Here is a 22514-nt window from a genome sequence, read left to right as displayed (position 1 = left end):
TATATCAGTTGCTCTGTCCACTTTGCCTCTGGTCCCTTGCACCATTGGTACACAACCTCCAGAAGGTCACCCATGAAGAAATAGGTTCTTGGACTGACCAAGGTTTTGACTTCATATTGACTTGGCAGTGGCTTTTGGGGGCCGTATTGAAGTGTGTGTGTGTGTGTGTGTGTGTGTGTGTGTGTGTGTTGTGGGGTTGAGACAGAATAAGGTGGGGGATTGGATGTGGGACCTTTGCATACAAAGCATTTACCATTGAGCTATAGTCCTTCCCAAAGATATTATCAATATTGGAAGCTGTCTTCCATTGAGTCAGACATTTGATCCAATATTGTTTGTTCTTAAGGTAATGGCCCTACAGGGTCTCATGTAGAGAAGCTTCTTTCCCATCACCTGCTGCTTGATCCTTTTAACTACAGAGTGAACCTGGGACCTTGTCCATTTTAAACATGTGCTGTTACTTTGCCATCTCCCTTGCTCCTAAACATGTGCTTTAGAAGAGAGGCTTTGTTGGCATGGGGTGGGGGAAGGAAGAAGTGCAATAACCTTCGCCCAAGTTGATACTTCTCACAACCAAGGAATTCAGAGGCATTTCATGGCCAAAATTCTCATGCAGAAATGACAAGTGATGGCACATGAAGGTTTTTCTTTGGACTGGGACTGCTAACATGAACAATTCAAACTAAAAACCTTTAACAGCCAACCTTTTCAGGGAATATAAGTTGAAGGGTAAAAGTTTTGTTTCTAGCATTTGAGCAGTGAAATGGCTTGTAGGTGCTAAATAAACAGCACCGATATGTCACTTTCTGGACATGTTTTCTGCATTTGTGTTTGTTTTTATTTGTCATATTGCAGAGTTTTGATCAGTTGAGAATTTGGCATTTTGGAGACAATTAGAGTCCTCCTTGCCCATAAACTCTGTTAGAATATTGCAAGAAGACTTCTTTTTAGTAATTATGCAACTAAATCAAACACCAAATAGTGGAGAGGCAAAGAGTGTGGAGGACACCCAAGAACAGGACTCTTCTCTGGAGTCCATTTGGCCTCTTTAACTGCTCTGCCTCTCTATCTGCTGCTCATCAAAAGTGTATCTCTTGCTCTTTGTTTCTCTTTCTTTCAGTGCCTCCTACTGTTCGCTCCAAGCAGAGCACTGTGAATGCCACGGCAAATCTCAGCCAGTCAGTCAAACTCGTGTGTGATGCAGACGGCTTTCCAGAGCCAACCATCAGTTGGACCAAGTAAGATGTGCAGAATCTCAGGTCATGTTCATTAGCACTGTGCAAGCAGGTTTTAGTTGAGAGGGCACCGTTGCTATGGAACACCGGGGTGCCCCAAAAGGCTTAGTGTTGTTGTCTTGCTTTGACCCAGATTAACTCCCTCCAAGAGCATGGGTTGAGTAATAACATGATGCTTTCCTTTAACCTCCTTCAGTTCCATTCATTTTACTTTTGAAAGCCAGCCCCAACTGATAAACCCCGCAGTTGAAATAACTACATCTGTCCATGTGCTTTGCATCCTTCAGGGATGGGGAATCAATAGAAAGAGGTGAGGATGATGAAAAGTACGGCTTCAGTTATGATGGCTCAGAGCTGACTATTCGCAAGGTAGAGAAGAACGACGAAGCAGAGTATCTCTGCATTGCTGAGAATAAAGCTGGCGAGCATGATGCCACCATACACCTCAAAGTCTTCGGTAAGTTGGGCTTTTATTGCTTCTAGTTCATTCTTTCTCCTCTTTGACCCAAAAATAAACAGACAAAAGTCGGTCTTAGGTATCTGTTGGAAGATTTAGTTAAATTTCTTAAACACCTGTTTCTAAAAAAGGCTCAAGGGATCTTAAAGATTTAATACATACGAAAACTAAAACAAGATAGTGATATAAAAATATAAGAAGAAGAGGAGTTTGGATTTGATATCCAGCTTTATCACTACCCGAAGGAGTCTCCTTTCCCTTCCTCCCCCACAACAAACACTCTGTGAGGTGGGTGGGGCTGAGAGACTTCAAAGAAGTGCGTCTAGCCCAAGGTCACCCAGCAGCCGCATGTGGAGGAGCGGAGACGCGAACCCGGTTCCCCAGATTATGAATCTATCGCTCCTAACCACTACACCGCCTGATTTAAATAACCCGTTCCACTAGTGGAAGTCAGTGCACGAATCCAGCTACCTCAATGGAGCTTCACCTCCTCTTCCCCCTGCACGCACCCTGTGCCTCCTCCAAATCCACTCTGGAGTTCATGAGAACTTCCACAGCAGTGAGCATGGAGAGGAAAGGGGAGATCATTCCATCAGACAGGCAGAAATGGAAATGGAACCATCTCCTTAGTGCTATATCGAATTCCACCCATAATATCATTACCACACCACCCCAGTAGACAGAGCCGCAACTTAAAAAGTTGTAAAAGTAACCATCCCATCAAATGCTTGGAAGTTAATTATTTATTTTGTTTCATTTCGTTTCATCTGAATTGCTTCCCATGAGGCATCTTGAAGTTATTTTTAAATAAGAAGTTTAAATAGTTCCTTGTGTGTGTGTGCAGATAGATAGATGATAGATTGTTGTTGTTTGTTGTTTAGTCGCTTAGTCGTGTCCGACTCTTCGTGACCCTATGGACCAGAGCACGCCAGGCACTCCTGTCTTCCACTGCCTCCCGCAGTTTGGTCAAACTCATGCTGGTAGCTTTGAGAACACTGTCCAACCATCTCGTCCTCTGTCATCCCCTTCTCCTTCTGTCCTCAGTCTTTCCCAACATCAGGGTCTTTTCCAGGGAGTCTTCTCTTCTCATGAGGTGGCCAAAGTATTGGAGCCTCAGCTTCAGGATCTGTCCTTCCAGTGAGCACTCAGGGCTGATTTCCCTCAGAATGGATACGTTTGATCTTCTTGCAGTCCATGGGGCTCTCAAGAGTCTCCTCCAGCACCATAATTCAAAAGCATCAATTCTTCGGCGATCAGCCTTCTTTATGGTCTAGCTTTCACTTCCATACATCACTACTGGGAAAACCATAGCTTTAACTAGATAGATATAGATATAGATATAGATACACACACATACAGTCTAAAACAACAGCAGCACATGAATAAATATGTCTATACCTGGTACATAGATAAAAATGAGTTTGCTAGTCCCCAGCTTAGCTTCCCAGATTTCATGTAATATTTGACAAGTTTCTAATTCTTGAGAGAGCAATCCAAAAGGGTCAGGAGAGAGAATCAAACCACCCTTGTCTTCTGGACTAAACAGCAGAGTAGAAGGTAGGTGTGTGGGATCAGGGCCGTGGCTGGGGGGGGGGGGGTGAGGTGGGCCCCTGCCAGGGGTGCAGGCGATGGGGAGGGCCCCAAAAGTGGTTTAAAACTATGCCCATAACTATAAATATTGATTATTGCCTCATAAGAAATGGTTTTAAATAGAGGGTGAATTGAATGGGGTTGGGGGGTTGGAGGAGAGGCAGAAAGAAGAGCTAATTTGTCTGTGGCTAGGGGGTGCAATCTAGGCGGTTCTGTTAGGGGTGCAAGATCACCTATCTATGGTTCTGTGTGAGATACACATTTTCTTCTTATGTTCTGGCTTTGTGTGGTGTCTACCATTGTTATTATTATTATTGCTACTAGTTGCTTTCCTCACAAAAATGACCCAAAGTGACTTACAAAAGTAAACATTAAAACCAATCATAATAACCACAACCACTAAAATACACATTTTTGAGAGAGAAAGTTTCCCGCCCATTGACTTTGATTGTGGGTAATAAAGCTCCTGCACTGACATGGTTTTTCTCATGTTCCAGGAGCTTATCAGGGTGCCCTTTCTATCAGGATCCTGACCCACATGCACACACTTGGGGTGCTTCCTCTTGTGTGTGATGTCGGTCCCTTGATGTCGGAGGGGAACTAGCTGCAGACCTTCCCACAGCCTCCTGAAGGAGGCATCCGGTGTTAAATGTCTCACGAGGTTGGACCTTTCCCTCTGTCATTAGATAGTGAGAACCAATCGACTCTATGGCCCCTGAGATGCCCTGGGTAAAAACAATGCCTAGTGAATATTCAGCTGCTCCTTAAAATCTCTTTCTGCAGTGTGCAGGAGCAAAAATATGCAAAATGAACAAGATTATTATGCAAATTAACTTTCATTATGGGATTATAGTGTACTCTAATATGATCCATCAAAAGCTAATGTTACACTGTATATTTTTTTTCTGACTGTGTTTGAGTTGTATTGTTTTGTTAAGTACCCTGGAATAAATGTTTATGAATGGCTGTACACAAATGCCTTAAAAATAAAGAAACAGAGTTAATTACATTTCAATTGTATGGATTTTAGTGAGAGAATTTGTGCACAATCCTATGTATGCCTCCTTAGAAGGATACTTATATTGATCTTATTTCTAGGTTGTTAATGGAGTGCAGCCAATATTTGCTTGGATTGTAGCCTTAATATTACTATCTAGCATTATTGTTCTTAAAAATAATAAATTGATTATTAAGATTCATGTATACAGCTGCAAAGCCCTGATAGGTTTTGGTTCCCTTATGCCTGCAACTAGTAATGGTCAGACTCTTGGCAATCCCCTATGAAATAAATGGGAATGGAATTTATTTTGATGAGCCTTGCTCAGTTGTGACTCCTCGGAGAATGGTGCCCTGTGTTTTCAGACAACATAAACCAACAACCAAATAAACCTTCTTTTGTGTGCTTTGGTACCCTTTCTTTAGCAAAACCCAAAATCACCTATGTGGAGAACAAAACTGCTATGGAACTGGAAGACCAGATCACTCTGACCTGTGAAGCTTCTGGAGACCCCATCCCCTCCATCACGTGGAGGACCTCTACACGGAACATCAGTAATGAAGAGAAGGTATTGCTTCACCTTAGGTCCAGTCCTCCTGCAGCAGGGCAATAAAATCAGGGGAAGTAGAAGGCCTAGGAGCTTCCTCTGCTCCCTCTCAACTGGCAGTATAATGTTGCACACTGGAACCGCTGTTCCTCTAAGCTTGGTTCACATGCAGATAGTAATATTTAATAGTTATATTATTTCAGTATCCCATGCAACAGCTCTCTAGGGTTCACCAAGATTAGATTTCCCACACTAGGGACGGGAGTGGGAACATGGTTTGGGTTTCATTTTAATAAGGACTTACCTAACTTTCCATTTTTGAGGCAGTATGTGAACCAAAACGCACCTATCTTTTGAAATTCATATATTTTGCAATGCAGTTCCTCTGCCCCAAAAATTTGTATATTAGGAGAAAATGTGCCTTAAAATGCATTATACTAAAGACGATTGCTTGCAAAAATGTGTACATTAGGTAAAATTGGATCCTGAAAGGTATATACATAGTAGGAAAAAATGGCAATAAAATTCAGAGTCATTAGACTTTTTTCAAACAGAATTGCACACTGATGCTGAAATGTCATGAACTGAACTTAAAACTGGAGAAATGGGAAACTAATGAAATTCAAAATTGACAGATTCCCCGTTCCCTTTCCCACACTGCTAATGGAGGATTCAAGACGAAGGAAAGCGTAATATAGCTATAGCTACCAAGAGAGTCAACAGATGAGGTGGAATTTGAATTGGGGACTCCCTGGCTTACACCTTTGGCTGCTATTCTACCAAGGCATGTTCCCAAAATGTCATACAAATCCCTTGGAGGATAAACGGCTGCTGACAACTAACCTGATTCCACTGTAGTAAGCCAATGGATCTCACTGTAGCCCTTACCTCTGGGTCCCTCATGTCCAATTAGCATAGATCAGAATATCTGTCATTGACATGGAGTCATTGTGATTGTAAGAATCCAAATGATATGATGCATTGCAAAAAACACATGATAGATAGTTGGGGGCTGGGTTCAGCAGTCTCCTGTGATGTGTGCAATACGTATATTGGCCTGTTGAGAGGTAGCAGAACAGGGTGAAACTAGCCTCATACAATTTCATTGCCCTTGTTGTATGTTAAGGTAGGATTCATATTTATGTCAGCTTAGCAAAAAACAAACAAATCCCTGCCTTAGTAATTTGCAAACCTGCAATGGCTTCACATAAGAATGGAACTTCCCTGAGCTAAGCCATCAAGAGAGAGCCAGGAGCCAAAGGGTATGTGCTAGGGACCAAGTCTAGAGCCAGGAAAGGCTTTTATTTCTGAGGCCAAATCCTAGCACTAATAGGGAGGTTTTATAGCCCTTTCTGTTGACTACAACCAAAAACCAGCTTGGGTGGGTGGAGTCATTCTAGTATATGGTGACCTTCCACTGTCGATGGTACACCATGTGGAGCTATGTGTTATTGATTCTAGCCCCAGGTAACAGAACCAATTCTCCATCTACTTCTCCTTGCATGGTTGCCCAGAGGCGATTTCTTAACCACACACGAAGAAATGATTATTTATTTGCAGACCTAAATAATCTATTCCATTGCTTCCCAGGAGCTTGCTGGATCTGTAGCCTCTTGGGAGGTGCATGTTTTTGTTCCTTTCTGACTGCCAAACATGCAAGGAAAGTTGTACCCATCCTTTTGCTCTTAGGTGATGGGCCGGGTATTGGTGCTGCGATTCCAGTGTGCAACAGCCATTACAGCAACTACCAAAAGCAGAAGTTGCTTGGGAGAAATTGGGGGGGGGGGTGAGGGAAGGGAGAGATGCATATGTAGCCTAAAAACATTCTGTGGACCCAAATGAGCTTGTTCATTCTTTTTTCTCTTGATATCCTGCACTTTTACTCTTTCACGCTGCACGTAACTCCAGGCACAAAAGCCCTGGCTGCCTTTGTGCTCGCTTGTTAACTGTCGTCGACCACATATCGAAACCATTTTTTTGTTCTTGATGGCAAAAATAATTAGCAGTTTTGAAATAAAGATGATGTCTTCGGATTGGATGTGGCCAGAAGCTGCACAGGGCTGGCCGCTCGTCATAATAGTCCCATGTGAACAGCAAGTGAATAAAGAAAGAAAGAAAGGGAGAGCATTTCTCAGTTCTTATGCAGCTCCAAATTCAAGCAGTGCTTATTAGTTAATTGCATTTAAGGTCAAAGAAAAGTGTTGAACCTTTTTCATTAGTTATGACAGTGTAGAAAAGTAGGGAATTCAGATCCAAACACATACTGTACATAGAGAGCAGAATGGTTTGGAGGCATTGGACTGCTTTGTATGTCATGATAAGCTACAGTTTGTCTTGAGCCATGTTTTCATTGTGAACAGGCTTCTCTCCTGCCACGCAAGTTCCTATCTGACTTCTTGGTTTATTTTTGGCTTGCTGTTTAATGTTTGGTTAAGGCAAACAAATCACAGTCCAGGTTCAAATGACACAAGAAGCCATACTATAGATTGTTTGAGCCACGTGGGAAGAAATGTTTTATTTAGAAAAATGGATAGACCAAATCAAGTACAACAGTATATTTTTAAAGCATATTTTAGGATTAAATATGTTCAGAAGTGTGCACATTGAGCTAAAATGCTGATCTAAATGTATGTTTTATGGTAAAAATACATATTAAAATATGAATACATCCTTAAATGTGAATTATTATCTGGATTAGTAAAAAAAATGGGAAAGTAGATTAATGTGGAAATGAGACAGAATAAACTTATGAATGAACACATGGAAAACAGGCACAAACCAGAAATAGACCGATCCACTATCTATAGTTCCCTATGTTCAGCTACTAATGGCAGCATTTTCTGTGTTCAAATATAGCATGAGAATTCATTGTAAATCAGCCAAACAATGCAAAAAGCTGGGAGAGGTGGCTGAGTTATTTTTCCCTGAGGAATTTCCCCTTCAAGAAGCTCAGAGTAAAACTGCTAAATATTTTTGAAACGTTCACTTCTGCCGTTGAACACTCTATGCTAAGGAACTATAAAGGTTCATCCTCCTTTGGATAGTTTCTAATGAAGACCGGAATGGGCAGGGGGAGGAGAAACGTGAAGAATTCAGACCTGCTGCTGCTGCTGCTGTTGTTGTTGTTGCTACTGCTGCTGCTGCTGCTGCTGTTTTGTCTGGTGTGTGGGCTGGATGCCTTGCTGATGAGTTTCCTTGTTCTTTGTATATTGCCATTACATTCCAGTTAATTTTCAGGCATTTATGCTTTGGTTTTGTCATTAGTTCAAACAAGAGATCTGTGCTATGGGAGCAGACTAAGCAAGTGTGGGGTGAAGCAAAATGGCAACAAATGGGCCTCCTAAACCATCAGTGCTCAATATTGTTAGCACACCATAATAAAAGGAGGAGTGGAGTTGATTTAGCAGATCCTTCCCCAACTGGGTACCCTCCAGATGCTTGCAATTACAAATTTTATCTTCATTTTTGAGCATTCATAATTCTGGCTGCAGTTGATGAGAGTTGAAGTCCAACAACATCTGAAGGGCACCAGTTGGGGAAGTCTAGTTCAGTTCAGCAGCCAAAATTGTAATCCCCATCTTCCAGCAGTGGTACATTTCTGACTAACAGATGATGGGGTCTGAACAGTAAGAATAAATTATCACTTCCTTTGCTGGCTCATGAATTTCCATGAAACATCTCTCGGTTCCTGTTGACCACAGGAAGCTGGGTTAAATGGGTCTTTTGATCTGATTCCACATGGCAGCTTAGTTCTTATCACAGTAACTCTCAAATGTCACAGCTAAATACCAGTGCATGGTATGCATTTGTATTAATCAGCAGATGGCAGGACATAGTTCCAGTTGTCCAAACCAGTGAAGCCTGGGGTTAGTCCAGTTTCTCTTGCATGAGAATTAAACTGGACTAGATCCTTGCAAGGTTTACCAGGTTGTCGAACGGATGATCAGGTGTTTGTTATTCAAAACTGTTGATTATGTGAATGAATGGGATTTGTGCAAAAGCTTAGAGGTGCCCATTGACTGTGCAAACGGTATAATTTAGTTGCAGTCAAGTCAAGGCGTTATCTAGATACAGGAACAGTGCTGTCTATGGATCAATTGTGCTGCCAGGAATGGTGCCTTGTGTGGTGGTGGGAATCTTCATTTGCAACACCATGTCTGCTATCAGTTATGCAGCTTCTCTTGGTGAAACAGAAGAAATACACACAACCTTAGGGCTGGTTTCTTGCCAGCGTTCTTAGGCCCACTGTCCCATTGGGCCCATTGTGCAAAGCCTCCAGCTCAGTGCACAGTGGTAATGTTAGAGTTACACCTGGTAGACAGTTCCTTAAACAGTGGAGGTAGCCAAGTAACTTTCTCCCTGATTCCCACAAAGTAGACTGCCACCCAGTGCAGCCCCCCTGCCATCTACCTTCCCCTCATGCACATAAACTTATTTGCCTCTGTTTTGGAAACTTAGGCCGAGGACCTGGAACTCCTCAAGAAGGTTTGGCCCAGCAGCCTTTAAAAAATAAAATGAGTATTTCAACAAGTTGTATACCAGTTAGTCACAGTCAGCTCTAAGCAGTGTTGCCCCAACCTCTTGCCCTAAGTTGTCAGACCAAACTATATATGTATGTATGATTAATAAAGATAAGGTACACCTTTAGGCACCAGGCAAAAACGTTCAACATTAACCAGGCCTTTGACTGATAGACATCCAGTGCCTTTTAAAAATGCGTTGTGGAAGGGTGGGCGGTTATTGGGTTGTCTTTGTTCTTGTTTTTATTATGTGTTTTCTGTTTTTTATATGTTGTGAACCACCCTGAGATCTACAGGTATAGGGCGGAGTACAAATTTAATAAATAAATAAAATAAAAACTAAATAGATGGAAAAGACACATTGATCCCATTTTTCATATTAGCTGCCTTCCCAACACACTTGGCAAAGGGTTTATAGGGGTTCTGCTTATTGGAGAATTAGCTAAATTAACTAAATTATATACCTCTGGCCCCTCCCTATCATTGTGATAGATTTTACCTTTGTGAGTTGGTATCATAGTAAAACGAGAACCCATACACTTAGGAGTGGCTAACCTGTGAGCCTCTGGCTGTTCTTAGACTCTTAAGACCCATCAGCCCCAGCTAGCATGGCCAATAGCTAGAGAAATTGGGTTAGAGCCCTATCAGGTTGGTCATCCATGCCATAAAGTCAGGACGGGAATTGGAGTACAGGGGGTAATCTTTTTCTTCTCCAGAAAACCTCCAGTCAGTTTCCCCCACCTGACTGCCTCTTAGCTCATGATTTATAATTCAAGTTTGTCAAGGTTAGTTGTAATACTATATGCATCATTGTCAAGGCAATCAGTCAATCGTCTCTTTTGTGCCAAATTCCTTAGCTTCAATTAGTAGTGCCTCCACCAAAATAAATGGCTTGTACATACTTTTGAATATGATCTTCAAAAGGATTGATTTTGTTAGAAATGCCTGGAGTTTTGCCCACTTCAATGCAGCTTTAATGATGATAATGACAAATAATAATTAGCATTTATATAGTGTTTTAAATAACTAAAAGTACTTCTTATCTATTATTTTAGTATTCCTTAACATGCCTTGTAAGTTGGGGTCAGTACTATTCTCCCCATGTTGCAGATGGGGTAAACTGAGACTGAGAGTTGACTTAACTAAATCCTTATAGGGAGTTTATTGAACTTGGGGCTTATGGATTTGTAGTGCATATGTTTGTTGCAAGAAGGAAATGTCCTTACTCCTGCTGTTTTGGTTCTCCCGGTTGTGTTTGGGAAGAACATCCAGTGGGGCTCAGCACAAGGCCAAAGTTCCTTTAGATTAACATCAGCAGTGTCAATGATTTCAGGTTGCTGCTTAGGAGGAGTCAGGGCAATATTGCTAACGTATGATGGGTAACTAGGCTTGTTTGTAATGTAGTCTTACACATGTACAAGCAGTCGTATTTGCATGCAAGTCTCTTATGTGAGTAGCTGTCACCTGAAGCTGCAGATTGGGTCCCCCACTGTATTGAATGGGGACGTTTCTACAGAGGGAAGAATCCTCAGGGCAGCTGTGGGATCTCTATGCCAATTGTGGTAGCTGGAGCTGATGTGAGTTGTTGTCCAGAACATCTGGAGGGCACCAGGTTGGTGAAGGCTCTAAGCACTTCCTGAGTCAGAGCAGAGACAGAAATTGTTGAGGCAGGGTTTGTGTGCACGCAGTATGTCGGAAACTGTGGTCATCGTCAGAGCTGGTGGCGCTGACCTTGCTGGGAATGATTTGGGAAACAGGTGCCTCATTGCTCATCCTCACTCCCTGAACATGCCATTTGTGTTTGGTGTCCATTGGCCTTTGTGTCTGTTGCTGCCATCCAAACATCCGCAGTGTTCACTGCACCCAAAGTCTTGCATCTTCCTGGTCGTGTGATTCTATTACCAGGTGATTATGGACTCCTTTTACTGCAGCAGATTAAACCAGGAAAATGGGCATAGGTGGAAAACGTCCTTGGGTTTCAGGTAGTAGAGAAATTGACCCCGAGGTTTAAATTGGATTCTATTTTTCTTGTTTTCAATAGATTTCAAATTGTGCTTCTTTTTTCTGATATGAGCATTCTTGCCTCTTTAACAGCATGCATCATAATAATATGATATAACATAAAAAGAAAATATGCTTGTATGCATGCATGAGAAAGCATTTAAAATGTGTCGCTTTAATAGCTGTTCTCTGCTTGTGGACACAGAGTAATATGCTTCTGCCGTGCCAGGAAAACATTTCTGTCCATATCTTTGCATTGCAAAGCTGCTGCAGTGGGGCAGGGGTGGGGGTGTCGCTGGGATTGCTGCCATTGGGGGCTGCTTGCGGCAAAATGGTGTGACAGAGCCAAATGTGCAGATTAAGTTGCCTTGCTGCTGAGCAGAAGCAGAGTCTGCAAATGATAATTTAGCCCTTGATCAATCAAACTTGGGGTTGTTGTTGTTGCTTTAATTACTGATTTGGAACAAATACCAGGGAATGGAGGTCCCACTGTAATCCCCCTTGCCCTTCATTGTCCCACCCACCTCACCTCCCTTCTTAAATTTGGTTTCGCATGTGCACGGAATGCAGTGTGATGCATACAACGTATTAACTGAAGCGGGGGAAGCAACAACATTTGTAAACATTTACTGCTCTTTTTTTGTGTGTGTTGTGTTTTATCTATCTGTTCTCTCCAGGCTTCATGGACCCGGCCCGAGAAACAAGAGGTATAAGATTACCAGACAAATAGCCAATCTTCTCTAGCTTTGTGTATATATGTGTATAAATATGTATTTATATGTTGTGGATTAACAAATTTCTTGTAGCAGTAAGCAACCCAACTAAATCTAGTATTAATAATGTAACTGCATTGGTGTTGATTATCTATATATCTACTATAATAAGTTCAAGCTATCTGCTGGTAGCTCTAGAAACCTCTTTCTGTCCTACTGCATCTTTGGATGAGCAAGCACAGTGTCTTTGGAATGGGACAAACATCACCAAGGACCTCCACCGTGGGGCTTTGGTGGGATTAAAGTGGACCTGTGATGTTCAATAACAATGAACAATATTCTCCGTTTTGGACCTAGAAGGCTGAAAGCTCTTTTAGGCACAAATTCCCAAAGCAAAGTTCTTAAAAGCATTGTTCATCCATGACATCCATGGGCTCATGGAGTAAGGTGAGGGTGAGTTGGTAAGTCCCCTCATCTCAGGATTTGTGCTCACAGCCCACTTAGCCCAGCTCAAATTCACTTGTTTGCTCATTCTCCTTCAGTTAGGCACGTTCTGCTCTACTTTAAAATGTTTGCATCACATTCCATCTCAGAAGCAGTGCAGTTACCTATCTCAAAGTCTATATGTTCTCCAGAAGATGGTCCTATAGACTACATTTAGAGATGGGTAATTGACTGACCTAGATGTCGAACTGGAGCTCCTATCTGTATTGTATGGATCACCAACTTCAGCCACAATGCAACAGAGAGGGATTGATCGCGTGCATTCATCCCACATCCATCAAGTTTGGACTTCATGCTCAATTTTGTGATTGGGAAATTGGGAGCAGGAAGGGAAGGGGATAATTTAAATCGTAACCCTACTTTAGCAAAGATGATTTTGACCAACAGCTTCCATTAAACTGGGATTGTGTACCGAGCAAATGAAACGTGTATTGCATAAATTGGATGGGGTAGACTTCTTGAAATGCGTCAGAACCGCGTACTAGTAAACATGACCCGGCTTATAGCAAAATCAGTCTGAGAAGTCTGGTGCAAGAAACTGTGGGTTCTGCTGTGGTTCTCATAATTTCTTTAGCTGCTGCTTAGAGTTCCAAACTCTTAAGAGCCAAAACACAACAACATGCTGGAGATCCTATCTGAATCATCCTCTCTTCCATTTCTTCATTATGTATGCATCTATGGCAGGAGATGAGAAGGGTTATTCTTACTCTGATGGGAACTCTGTAGGATGAGCTTCTGTCATTTCTTGGTCATTTCTGTGATCTGCTTCTGAACCCAGGCAGAAGGTAGATCTTCCTTTGCTGCTGGACCAATTTCTAGATGAACCACCTTCACTTGCCAGGTGCTGGGTCTGTTGGAAAGAATACTGAATTAGGTGGAATCTCAGCCTGATAAGAACCTCTTAAGTAAGAATGCATTAAGATGATCACAGATCGTCAAGGGCTTGAGCTAGGTGTGATGCTGGAAATGCATGAGGGCATAGTCAATGTCTTTCTGTTTTGCCAGAAAAAGTCTTGGGGGAGCCTGATATGAATTTGAGCTGAACAGAGAGGCTTTAACCATTTCCCCAGTGCATGGTTAGCCATAGACTGATGGTTAGCCATAGGAAGAAGAAATTTGCATGACGGCAAAGCACCATAGCCCCATGCAGTGACTTCCTTTTGAAAATAAGATGCATTCATGCCCAGTTTGGCCATAATCCTTAAGTCTTATGAGAAACTGAGTCTAGACAGTTTTGTTTTTATAAAATGTGAAACATGTTGGTGGATTGCAGGGTTCCTAGTAAACAGAAAAAAGATGGTAAGAACTCAAGTCAGCCCACCATCTTTCTACATCCATTTGTATATAATTTAATATCCTCCGTGCTGCATGTGCTGTTTTACTACTGAGAGGTGGTGCTCATAAACTCCAGTTCTCTAAGAATGTATTCATTTGCTTATTCCACAAGGTGAATCCAGCTTGTTTTTCCTCAGAGTATTTTGTGGGGGGAAATTGAGCTGGTAAAACTGCCATCGTGTATTTGTATGGGGGGGTGCTATTGCTTGTAACCTTTTAAAGTCCTTTAGCCCCATACTTCCTAGCATAATTCTATCTATCTGTTAGGATACAATATTTATTTGTTTCTCAAAAGAATTGAAGGTACAGCAAAATCACTTTTTGGGGAGAGAGATGAAATACCTTGAAAATGCATTCCTTTCCCCAACCCAAGACCTGTTTTGTGTTTTGGGGTGTTTGGACCCAATCCAGAATTTGTTTTCAAGGGAAGAGAGGCAGTATGTCAGAAGCAAAGAGGGTGGCATTTGGGAGTGGGTAAAACACTGAAGTGAGGGAGGGGGTGTTTGCAAAATGCAAGAATTTCTTCTTCACCATGTATGCATATGGAAAACTATTGTCAAATGAAGAATTCCAGTACATGTGCATTGGACAGAAATGTGCAGATTTTCTATATATAAGTGATAAATTGTCATGTGTGAATTAATCTTGTTAGATCTGCCCCTCCTGGACATTAATATGCTTTGTTAACCAAAGTGGTTCTTTGATGTGACACCTTTAGCAAAGTTGGCTGATTTTCATGGGATGTAAAGTTGTTCACTGCTGCAAGGGCATAGGAACATATACCCAAATAGGACTTCCTGGATCATCTTCCTTGTGCCTCTGTTGCCATGACAACTGATGATAAAACTGGGCATTCAGTTGAGTGTGTGTTCCCTTTGTAGCTGGCTGGAGCCTAATCAGGCCACAAGTGCCACTTTTGATGTGCATATTATGGAATGTTGATTCGGCTGCAGATGAAAGAACAGGGACCAGCTGACAGCCTCTTGATGCATTTTCACCCTGAATGGAGTATATTAATAATCTCACTGCCCCAATTTGGAAGAATCGCTTTTTCATTGATAGGCAGCTTTCTAGTAGACACCACCTTTGTTTTCCTTTTGTAGAAACATCTTGCTATTCCTTTGTTAATCTACAGGAATTTTTCTCTTGGGAGTATTTGGTTAGGTGGGGATGTTTTTGGGGTGTGGGTTGTGTGCTTGTTTTATTTCTTTTTGTGCATTTGCATTAAGGGGAATGGGTGGGGAGGGGTGGGAAAAACCCCTCTCTTTATCCAAGCTTCACCAGCCACGATGCAATAGCCGCCTTTCCCACATGTGAAAAAAGAGCAACTGCATCAAAACAGTTTTGAGGACAAATATTATCAATTGCCATTATCTATGATATTTATATTTAGCCTCCACGTTCAGGGCGGTCTACCTCTGTGAACCGATTGCAAGGTCAAACCACAGTCTTCGCCTGTTTCTTTCATGTCCTCCCCAGGGACCTCTAGCAGGCTGATACCAGAAACAAGATTCTAGCCTAGAGAATTGGATCCAGGAAGGAACTCCTTCAAAATGGCATCAGCCTCATTGGGAGAGGAATCTGACATGTCACCACTGGAATTTCAAGACCTGTCTGGAGCTGCAGTTAAGCCAGGCTCAGCTGCAGCAACCAGGACAGTGTGAAAGTCTGGAATACAGATACTATGTTGCTGGCTGCACAGCACAGAGTCCAGTCCAATTGCTCTCCGAAATGACCTCATTCCCCTTCATTGCTAATATTTTTGTCATTGCTAAGACTGAACCAAAGCATCATGACATTTGTAGGGTTGTCTGAAAGCCAAGATTACAGCTATTTTTCTTGGTGGAGCATAAGTCTGTTGGTTGCAGCTATGATGAGTGCTGCCATTTTCCGGACATTTGCCTGGGCAACACAGGAGCATTTCCCTGTCTTCCTGCACTCTACTTCAGCTCAGTGCTGGAAATACAAGGCAGTGGTATCCATCCTGCCTGTGAACAGCCGTTGAAGAAATTAATTAGAAATTAAATTGGACCAGGATGTCAGCACAGTGGGTTTATTTTGCTCCTGCCTTCACATGGCAGGAGTGCAACTTTGCACCCTGAAAACAAAGCAATCTTGTTAAGCAGGTTTTTGTTGGCTCAGTTCAGCTTCATAGGGCAGACAGCAAGGAAAGAATCATGACCTCCGGAAAGCAGAATGCAGGTGGCAGCCTCTTAGTGTCTCAGCCAGGAGTGAGGAACATGTGGTCCTCAAGATGTTTGGGGGCTACATCTCCCATCAGCCCAAGCCAGAATGACCAGTGGTCAAGGATAATGTGAGTTGGAGTCCATCAACTTTTGGAGGGCCACTGCTTCCCCCATTCCATGTCTGAATGATGGACATAGGGTAAATGATGCCTAGCAAAGCCCAGCCTGATTTCCAAGCATTCCCTGCTCTCTGAATGCACCTTTATCTGCTCATATCTTCCATATCTTCTGAACTCTTCTCTCCTTTTCCTGCCAGACCCTGGATGGGCGCATTGTGGTGCGCAGCCATGCGCGGGTATCTTCTCTGACGCTGAAAGACATTCAGTACACGGATGCTGGGGAGTACATCTGCATAGCCAGCAACACCATAGGGCAAGATTCCCAAGCCATGCACCTGGAAGTCCAGTGTAAGTGGGCACATTTCACCATCACTCCCATTCCCATTGTACAGGTTCTGCCTTTTTCCACTGCCTGCCCTCTCTTCTCCCCAGGGGTCCAAACCCACAGAATGTTTATGTGTGGAGGGAAGGAGGGAAGAATTTTAGGGAGGTAGTGGAGGGCATGGCTTTCTGGGTATAGCAAGCAGGGGTTATAATGATGGAAGAGGGGCACAGTGGTGGTGAGAAGTTACTGTAGCTGTGTGAGAACGTCACATTCAGATGCAGTATAGCTCTGAATAACACGACTGGTCACAAACAGTAAAGGGGGGCTGTTGCCTTCATTAACTCCTCTGAGTTTTAAGAAGCTTCTAGCTGGCTACCATTGGACACAGAATTCTAGGCCAGAAGGGCCTCTGCTCTTATGTTCTCAGTCTTTAGCAGCAAAGGACTTCTGGCTTTTAGATCCCTTTAGGATTTCTAAACCCGTAGGATTCCCCTCAACAGCCAGCTGCAGAAAGCAACACTTGCTGGACAAAGACTCAGTTGTCTGCAGCCACCCATAGTCAGGGCCACAAAGTTTATATTATCTGCCAGAGTTTATATTATCTATCCAAGGAGAAGTGGCTGCACCAAATCTGTTCCAGGGCATCACAAGGAGCAGACTCTTGAAGCTAGAATTGTAAACTGGTTATCTTTCCATGGTGTTGAGCAGAAGGTTAGCTATTAGCACTTGGGAAGGTATGAGAAGGAAATGTTGCAGCACCTCTAGAGAGGGGCTCTTTACTCTCACTTGCTAATGACTTTTCCAAATACTGCTTTCTCCTTTTTTCAGATGCCCCGAAGCTACAGGGCCCTGTTGCCGTTTACACTTGGGAAGGCAACCAGGTGAACATCACCTGTGAGGTGTTTGCATACCCAAGTGCTGTCATCTCCTGGTTCCGAGATGGGCAGCTGCTGCCAAGCTCCAACTATAGCAACATTAGGATCTACAACACTCCAACTGCCAGTTACCTAGAGGTGAGACATACAGTTCCCTGCTAAGAAGAAACCTGGGGCACATACATATTCATGGGGATGTAGAATCTCCTCTTCATCATGGAGGGTGGGTGTTTGGTTTGACCACACTTGTTTCTCCTTAAGGGTGAAAGGAGTTGAGCATACAGCCAGTGGGTGAGGGTCTGTGGCTGCAGCTCCTATCCCATCCAGCATGGCCAGTAGTCAGGTTATTTCTAATACACTTTTTAATCTCCTATATTTTCCAAATTTCATTATACTTGTCCATGCAAAGTCTACGTCTTTAAGCAATCCACTCGTAAGTGGCAAGTGTAGTCAGGTCCTCAATCCTGGTCTTCAAGCCATACATTTATCTTTCCAGTGCAGCAATATCATCTTTTGGCAACACATAGTAAAGGCACAATGAATTGATTTATGTTGCCCTGTTGTCAAATTCCATATAGTAGGCATGTAGTTCAAAAGACTATTATCCTCTGAAAAAATAGCTTTTCTGCCACACATATTTATATAATTCACTACTTTCTCCCAAAACTTAGTAAGTTAAGGCCATTATAAAACCATGTGCTTTAAAGTAGTATTACCCTTATTACATCTCCAACAAAATGCTGTCTTAGTCCTTTTCTGTGAAAACATAGTGGAGTCCAATAAATTCTAAATATTATTTTGCATTGTATGTCATAATTTAAGGTCCATTGACACCTTTGTTATAGAGGTTATAACACTCTCCCATTGTTTTGGCAATACAGGATCCTCCAATTCTATATTCTCTTCATTTCTTAACATCTTCATATCAAACTGATTTATTGAGAAATATCTAAAAAGTCATCACATTTTTTTTTGTTTTAAAAGATTTAACCAATTTTTCTAGTAACAGAAAATTATCAGAAAATAAATCAGAAAATTAACACCAATTGTTGGATTCCAGTATTTAATGCTTGACAATAAGTAAGCATGATGATATAGCTCTGGATTCTGAATACCAAATCCTCCCTCATTAATTTGTAATTGTAATTTGTAATAGTCGTCTTTTTTTATTAGAAATAAAAAACTCCAAATTCTTTATTCTTTTCGAGTAGGGAAGGTGCTCTAACCCTCCTGATCAATTTCCCCTTTGCAGGTGACACCAGACTCAGAAAATGATTTTGGAAACTACAACTGCACAGCAGTCAACCGGATTGGTCAGGAGTCCTCAGAGTTCATCCTTGTACAAGCAGGTGAGTCATCCAAGTGCCCCTCAGAGGTACACATGAGGTCTAGAAACTTTCCTCTCCCCCATTTTTTTCTGAATGAAACTGTGCTGCCTTATAAGCTTGCTCAGTGGTTTCCTATTGACCACACACAAATTTCTTGGTAGAGCATCTACAACTCTCAAAGATGCTATCCTGAACAGTTTGAAAGACCTTAGCCTAAGCTATGGCTACTACAGTGATTCCCATGTAGAGTTTCTTCTAAGACTGTACAAAACTTTTGGCAGTTCAGCCCAAACTTTGGGGTAAAAGGTGTCAGAGATGAGTAAGGCGCAAACAGTGTTCAAGGGGTGAAAGTTGCTACTATTTTCTTTTCCCAATAATGTTCAGTTCAAAGAGGCATTTTGAGTAGGGGGGAAGGAATGGGGTCACCACTGTCAGGGAAGAGTTAGAAGTTTCCAGTTTCTCAGAGGGAGAAAGCATTCCCCAAGGGGAGAAGGAGAGCAGTGAATCTAACAGAAGAGAGCAAGAGGAACAACAGGGAGGGACTGGCTGTTCACAGGAAAGGCAAGGGTTCAGTTCTAGCTCAGTTTCGGAGGAGGGGAGATACAAGCCAGCTCTAGCCAGGAGGTTAGAAAAAAGAGCGGGAAAGCAAAGGGAAGGGCGCCTTCGCCATTTTGAGAGTGGCTGGTCACGGAGAAGCAGAGCTCAGAAGGTATCTGAAAGAAGTGACTCTGAGGAATAATATTTAAGAACCGTTTATAAGATTGTTTTGTTAATACGCAATAAAAAGTTATAAAACAACAAGAAGCGTTTGTGTGGTGATCTGAAGAGGACAACGACCAGTCCTGACAAGCACCACACAAAATATACTCTGCATATACTGCAAAGTTTTTTATGTGTGAAAGTTTGCCCTGAGCCTGCCCTATCTGGCCTCATTAGTCTGTTCCGCCTTCCTCCCTGTCTCAGATACTCCATCTGCACCTTCCATTGAGAGAGTGGAACCCTATTCAAGCACAGCCCAAGTGGAATTTGATGAACCTGAGGCTACAGGCGGAGTTCCCATCCTCCGGTACAAGGCAGAGTGGCGAGCGCGGGGAGAGGAAGACTGGCACTCCAGGATGTACGATGCTAAGGAAGGTAGGGTGTTGAGTACTGCCAACCAGCAGAGACTGTGATGTCTTTGTGATACATGGTTTATTTACACATACGTATAACGTGAGTTTAGATGGAGAGCTTTCACATTCCAAGAGGGTCTCTTGCTTTCTCCCATGGATGCAGCAGACATGGGTTTAAGAACAGAAAACAATAGCCATGTTGTCTTTCTCTTTGTTAAAGCCTGTTCCAGTTAGCCCACATAGTGTTCTTCACCTTCCTTCTTCCTTATCATCGCTAACCTGGTGAAACTAGTCCCTTCTGGCCTACAACATCCAAACTAAAATCCTAAACCCATTTTTTGTCTCTGCCCACTGACACACAGCTGGAGGAGTGGCACAGTCTTTGCCCTCCTGGTGGCTTTCTTGATTGGGTCATCACTGGTCTTTGTCCCCCTAACAACCCACATTCAGCTAGCAGTCACCAGGCTGGCCTGACTTGTTAACACAATCCAGGGGTTCAGTGTTTGCCACAGCCTAACTCGCAAACATGGATTAAGTCCAACTTTTATTGGACCCAGGAATTTAGGGTGTCTTGCACCCCACAAATTCATAGCAATACCTTTGCTTGATCCATATTTTAATCGACTTGTGCACAGATTGATTTCCCCATGCCCAAGAACTTTTAATGCTGTTCCACAGCTGTGCCATAGGTTTCTTGCAAAAATCTTATCTTAACTGATACGTGGAAATTCTGAAGGGAGATTTGGCCCACTTGAAAAACTGATTTTGCAAGGGCTTGTGAATAAGTTTCATCGAAATTTCCACAAATTTGTAGGCAGAGGCAGCCTTCTTTCACCTCCTCCCTTTCTTTCCATGCCCTCTCCCTCAATCTGGTCAGTTTTTCATTAGGAGTTTTCTCACTGTTGAACTGCATGCTTCTGGTTATTGCCTGACTGCGACCCAGGATTTCCCCCTCATTTTCCAAATGACCCTGTTACGCAAAAAACCCAAAAACCACTCATACTTCTGTTCTGATCGTATAAAAGGTGTCTGCATAGAAGGGAGGGGGACAAAGAAGGACTAATGAGTCCGGAAGCACAGAGTGCCCCTAGCAACCACTCTTAACAACAAGGAAGGAGGAAGGAGCATTGAGTCCCAAAAGCCTAGTGTGTCCTGCTGCTCTGAGCCCTGATAAGCACAGTGGGCAGAGCAAGGCAGATAAACTCAGAAAAAATCTGACTAAGTGCAACAAATAAAAAGTGGACAAATAAACATGGGGTTTTGGGAAAGAGTTCCAGGGCAAAAATAGGAAGAGCACAGTGGACCCTTGGCCCTTTATCTATTGACTAACCATGAAGAAACTGTTAGTTTTGGACTCTGTGGGAGCATGACATGGAGAAAGAGCAGGGCCACAACAGGATCTATCTTTGATAGAGTAGAATTTCATCTCTCTGTGTTTTTGTATAGAGGAAGCTTAACATCAGGTAACAACTCTAGAGTTTTCCAACTTCTGAATTGTAAATTTATTAAGAAGCCCTATCTAGGGGTAAAAAATTAGCAACCCTTCCATGGGTGATCAGAGAGATCTTTGTTAGTCTAAAGCTTGCGTATTAATTGTATCATCAAAAAAGCAATGGATGCCCTACTTTGTTGAGGTGAGGATGGCAGGTCCCCTCTCCATCCGCCATTCCTCCCATGCTCTTCTCTCTCCAGGTCCTGCACACCCAAGGTTGTTGATTGTGAAATGAACCGTTTTCTGTTATAGATTAAAACGTTCCTCCGCTTGTTTCCTCTCTTTTCTGGAATAGCCAACATGGAGGGTGTGTTCACTGTGATGGGCTTGAAGCCAGAGACAAGGTATGCCATCCGACTGACTGCCATCAATGGCAAAGGTGCAGGCGAAATCAGTTCTCCCTCCGAGTTCAAGACACAGCCAGTTCGTAAGTAACTCCCTGCTTTTCTATTCTTCCTTGCTTTTTGCAAACGTCCTTCATTTTCTCTCCCTGCCTCTTTGCAGCCTCCCTTCCATGCATGGATGGCTCCTGTTCCTCTTGCAGGTCTCATTCTGATCTTTCCCAAAACACCTGCCCAGATTTCTCTGATTTCACCAGGTTGTAACATCGACCCACTTCTGTTATTTTCTGTCTTCCAATGGTCTTTTCTGTTTTTGTTCTTCCTCCCACCAAGCTGCACTCCCAGAGACTGGTTATGGAAATAAGGGGTTTGATTGTTTAGGGGGATAGTGTGGCTTTTCTTTTTTTAACTAGCGCTCACTCCTTTGTTGTAGCTTGGCACATGTCATAACAATATTGTGGGTAAGGAACAGAGAAATGAACCAGCTTTTTTCTGGCACAGCTGGTAGAAGGGGTGAGAAAGAGTAGAAGGGTGATTTTTTTTAAATCTGAACTTCCTCTGTTATGAAGCATTGGTTGAGTTTTGAGCCAAACTGACAATCCTTTTACTTTGCCTGGGCCAACAAGTTGTCGTCATCACCCACCCACCCATGCCTCAATCCATTTCAGTAGACAAACAAATTCCCCAATGAGAAGCCAGCGAACAAGGCTAGAAGGATAGCAGTTGCCTGCTTCTGTTGTCCATTGGTAACTGCTACTGAGAGGCACACTGTTTCCAACCCTGGTGTTAGTATCATGGCTAATAACCATTAAAAGACTTATCAACTTTCTTGGATTT

The 22514-nt window shown here is 42.7% G+C and overlaps 1 protein-coding gene and 1 long non-coding RNA gene across 15 annotated transcripts in view; one reads left to right on the top strand and one right to left on the bottom strand.

Annotated features, from left to right (window-relative positions):
* The window catches only part of LOC310696120, a 493645-nt gene that overhangs the window by 185822 nt on the left and 285309 nt on the right, over positions 1–22514 (bottom strand). The window lies entirely within an intron of this gene.
* Positions 1–22514, top strand: part of NCAM1 (neural cell adhesion molecule 1) — a 226853-nt gene that overhangs the window by 139569 nt on the left and 64770 nt on the right. For 9 of the 14 annotated variants that reach the window (XM_083480927.1, XM_083480933.1, XM_083480935.1 and 6 more), the window contains exons 6-14: positions 1121–1238; positions 1523–1692; positions 4705–4847; positions 12025–12054; positions 16402–16552; positions 17358–17542; positions 18657–18753; positions 19696–19866; positions 21632–21763. In XM_083480927.1, coding sequence (XP_083337053.1) covers positions 1121–1238; positions 1523–1692; positions 4705–4847; positions 12025–12054; positions 16402–16552; positions 17358–17542; positions 18657–18753; positions 19696–19866; positions 21632–21763 — 1197 coding nt within the window. The remainder of the gene's footprint in view (positions 1–1120; positions 1239–1522; positions 1693–4704; positions 4848–12024; positions 12055–16401; positions 16553–17357; positions 17543–18656; positions 18754–19695; positions 19867–21631; positions 21764–22514) is intronic. The other 5 variants (XM_083480934.1, XM_083480937.1, XM_083480932.1 and 2 more) reach the window with 1 other exon arrangement.

Source organism: Podarcis liolepis, assembly GCF_965112155.1.
Source record: "Podarcis liolepis genome assembly, chromosome: 16".
Lineage (NCBI taxonomy): Eukaryota > Metazoa > Chordata > Lepidosauria > Squamata > Lacertidae > Podarcis > Podarcis liolepis.
This window is presented reverse-complemented; position numbering and strand designations above follow the sequence as displayed.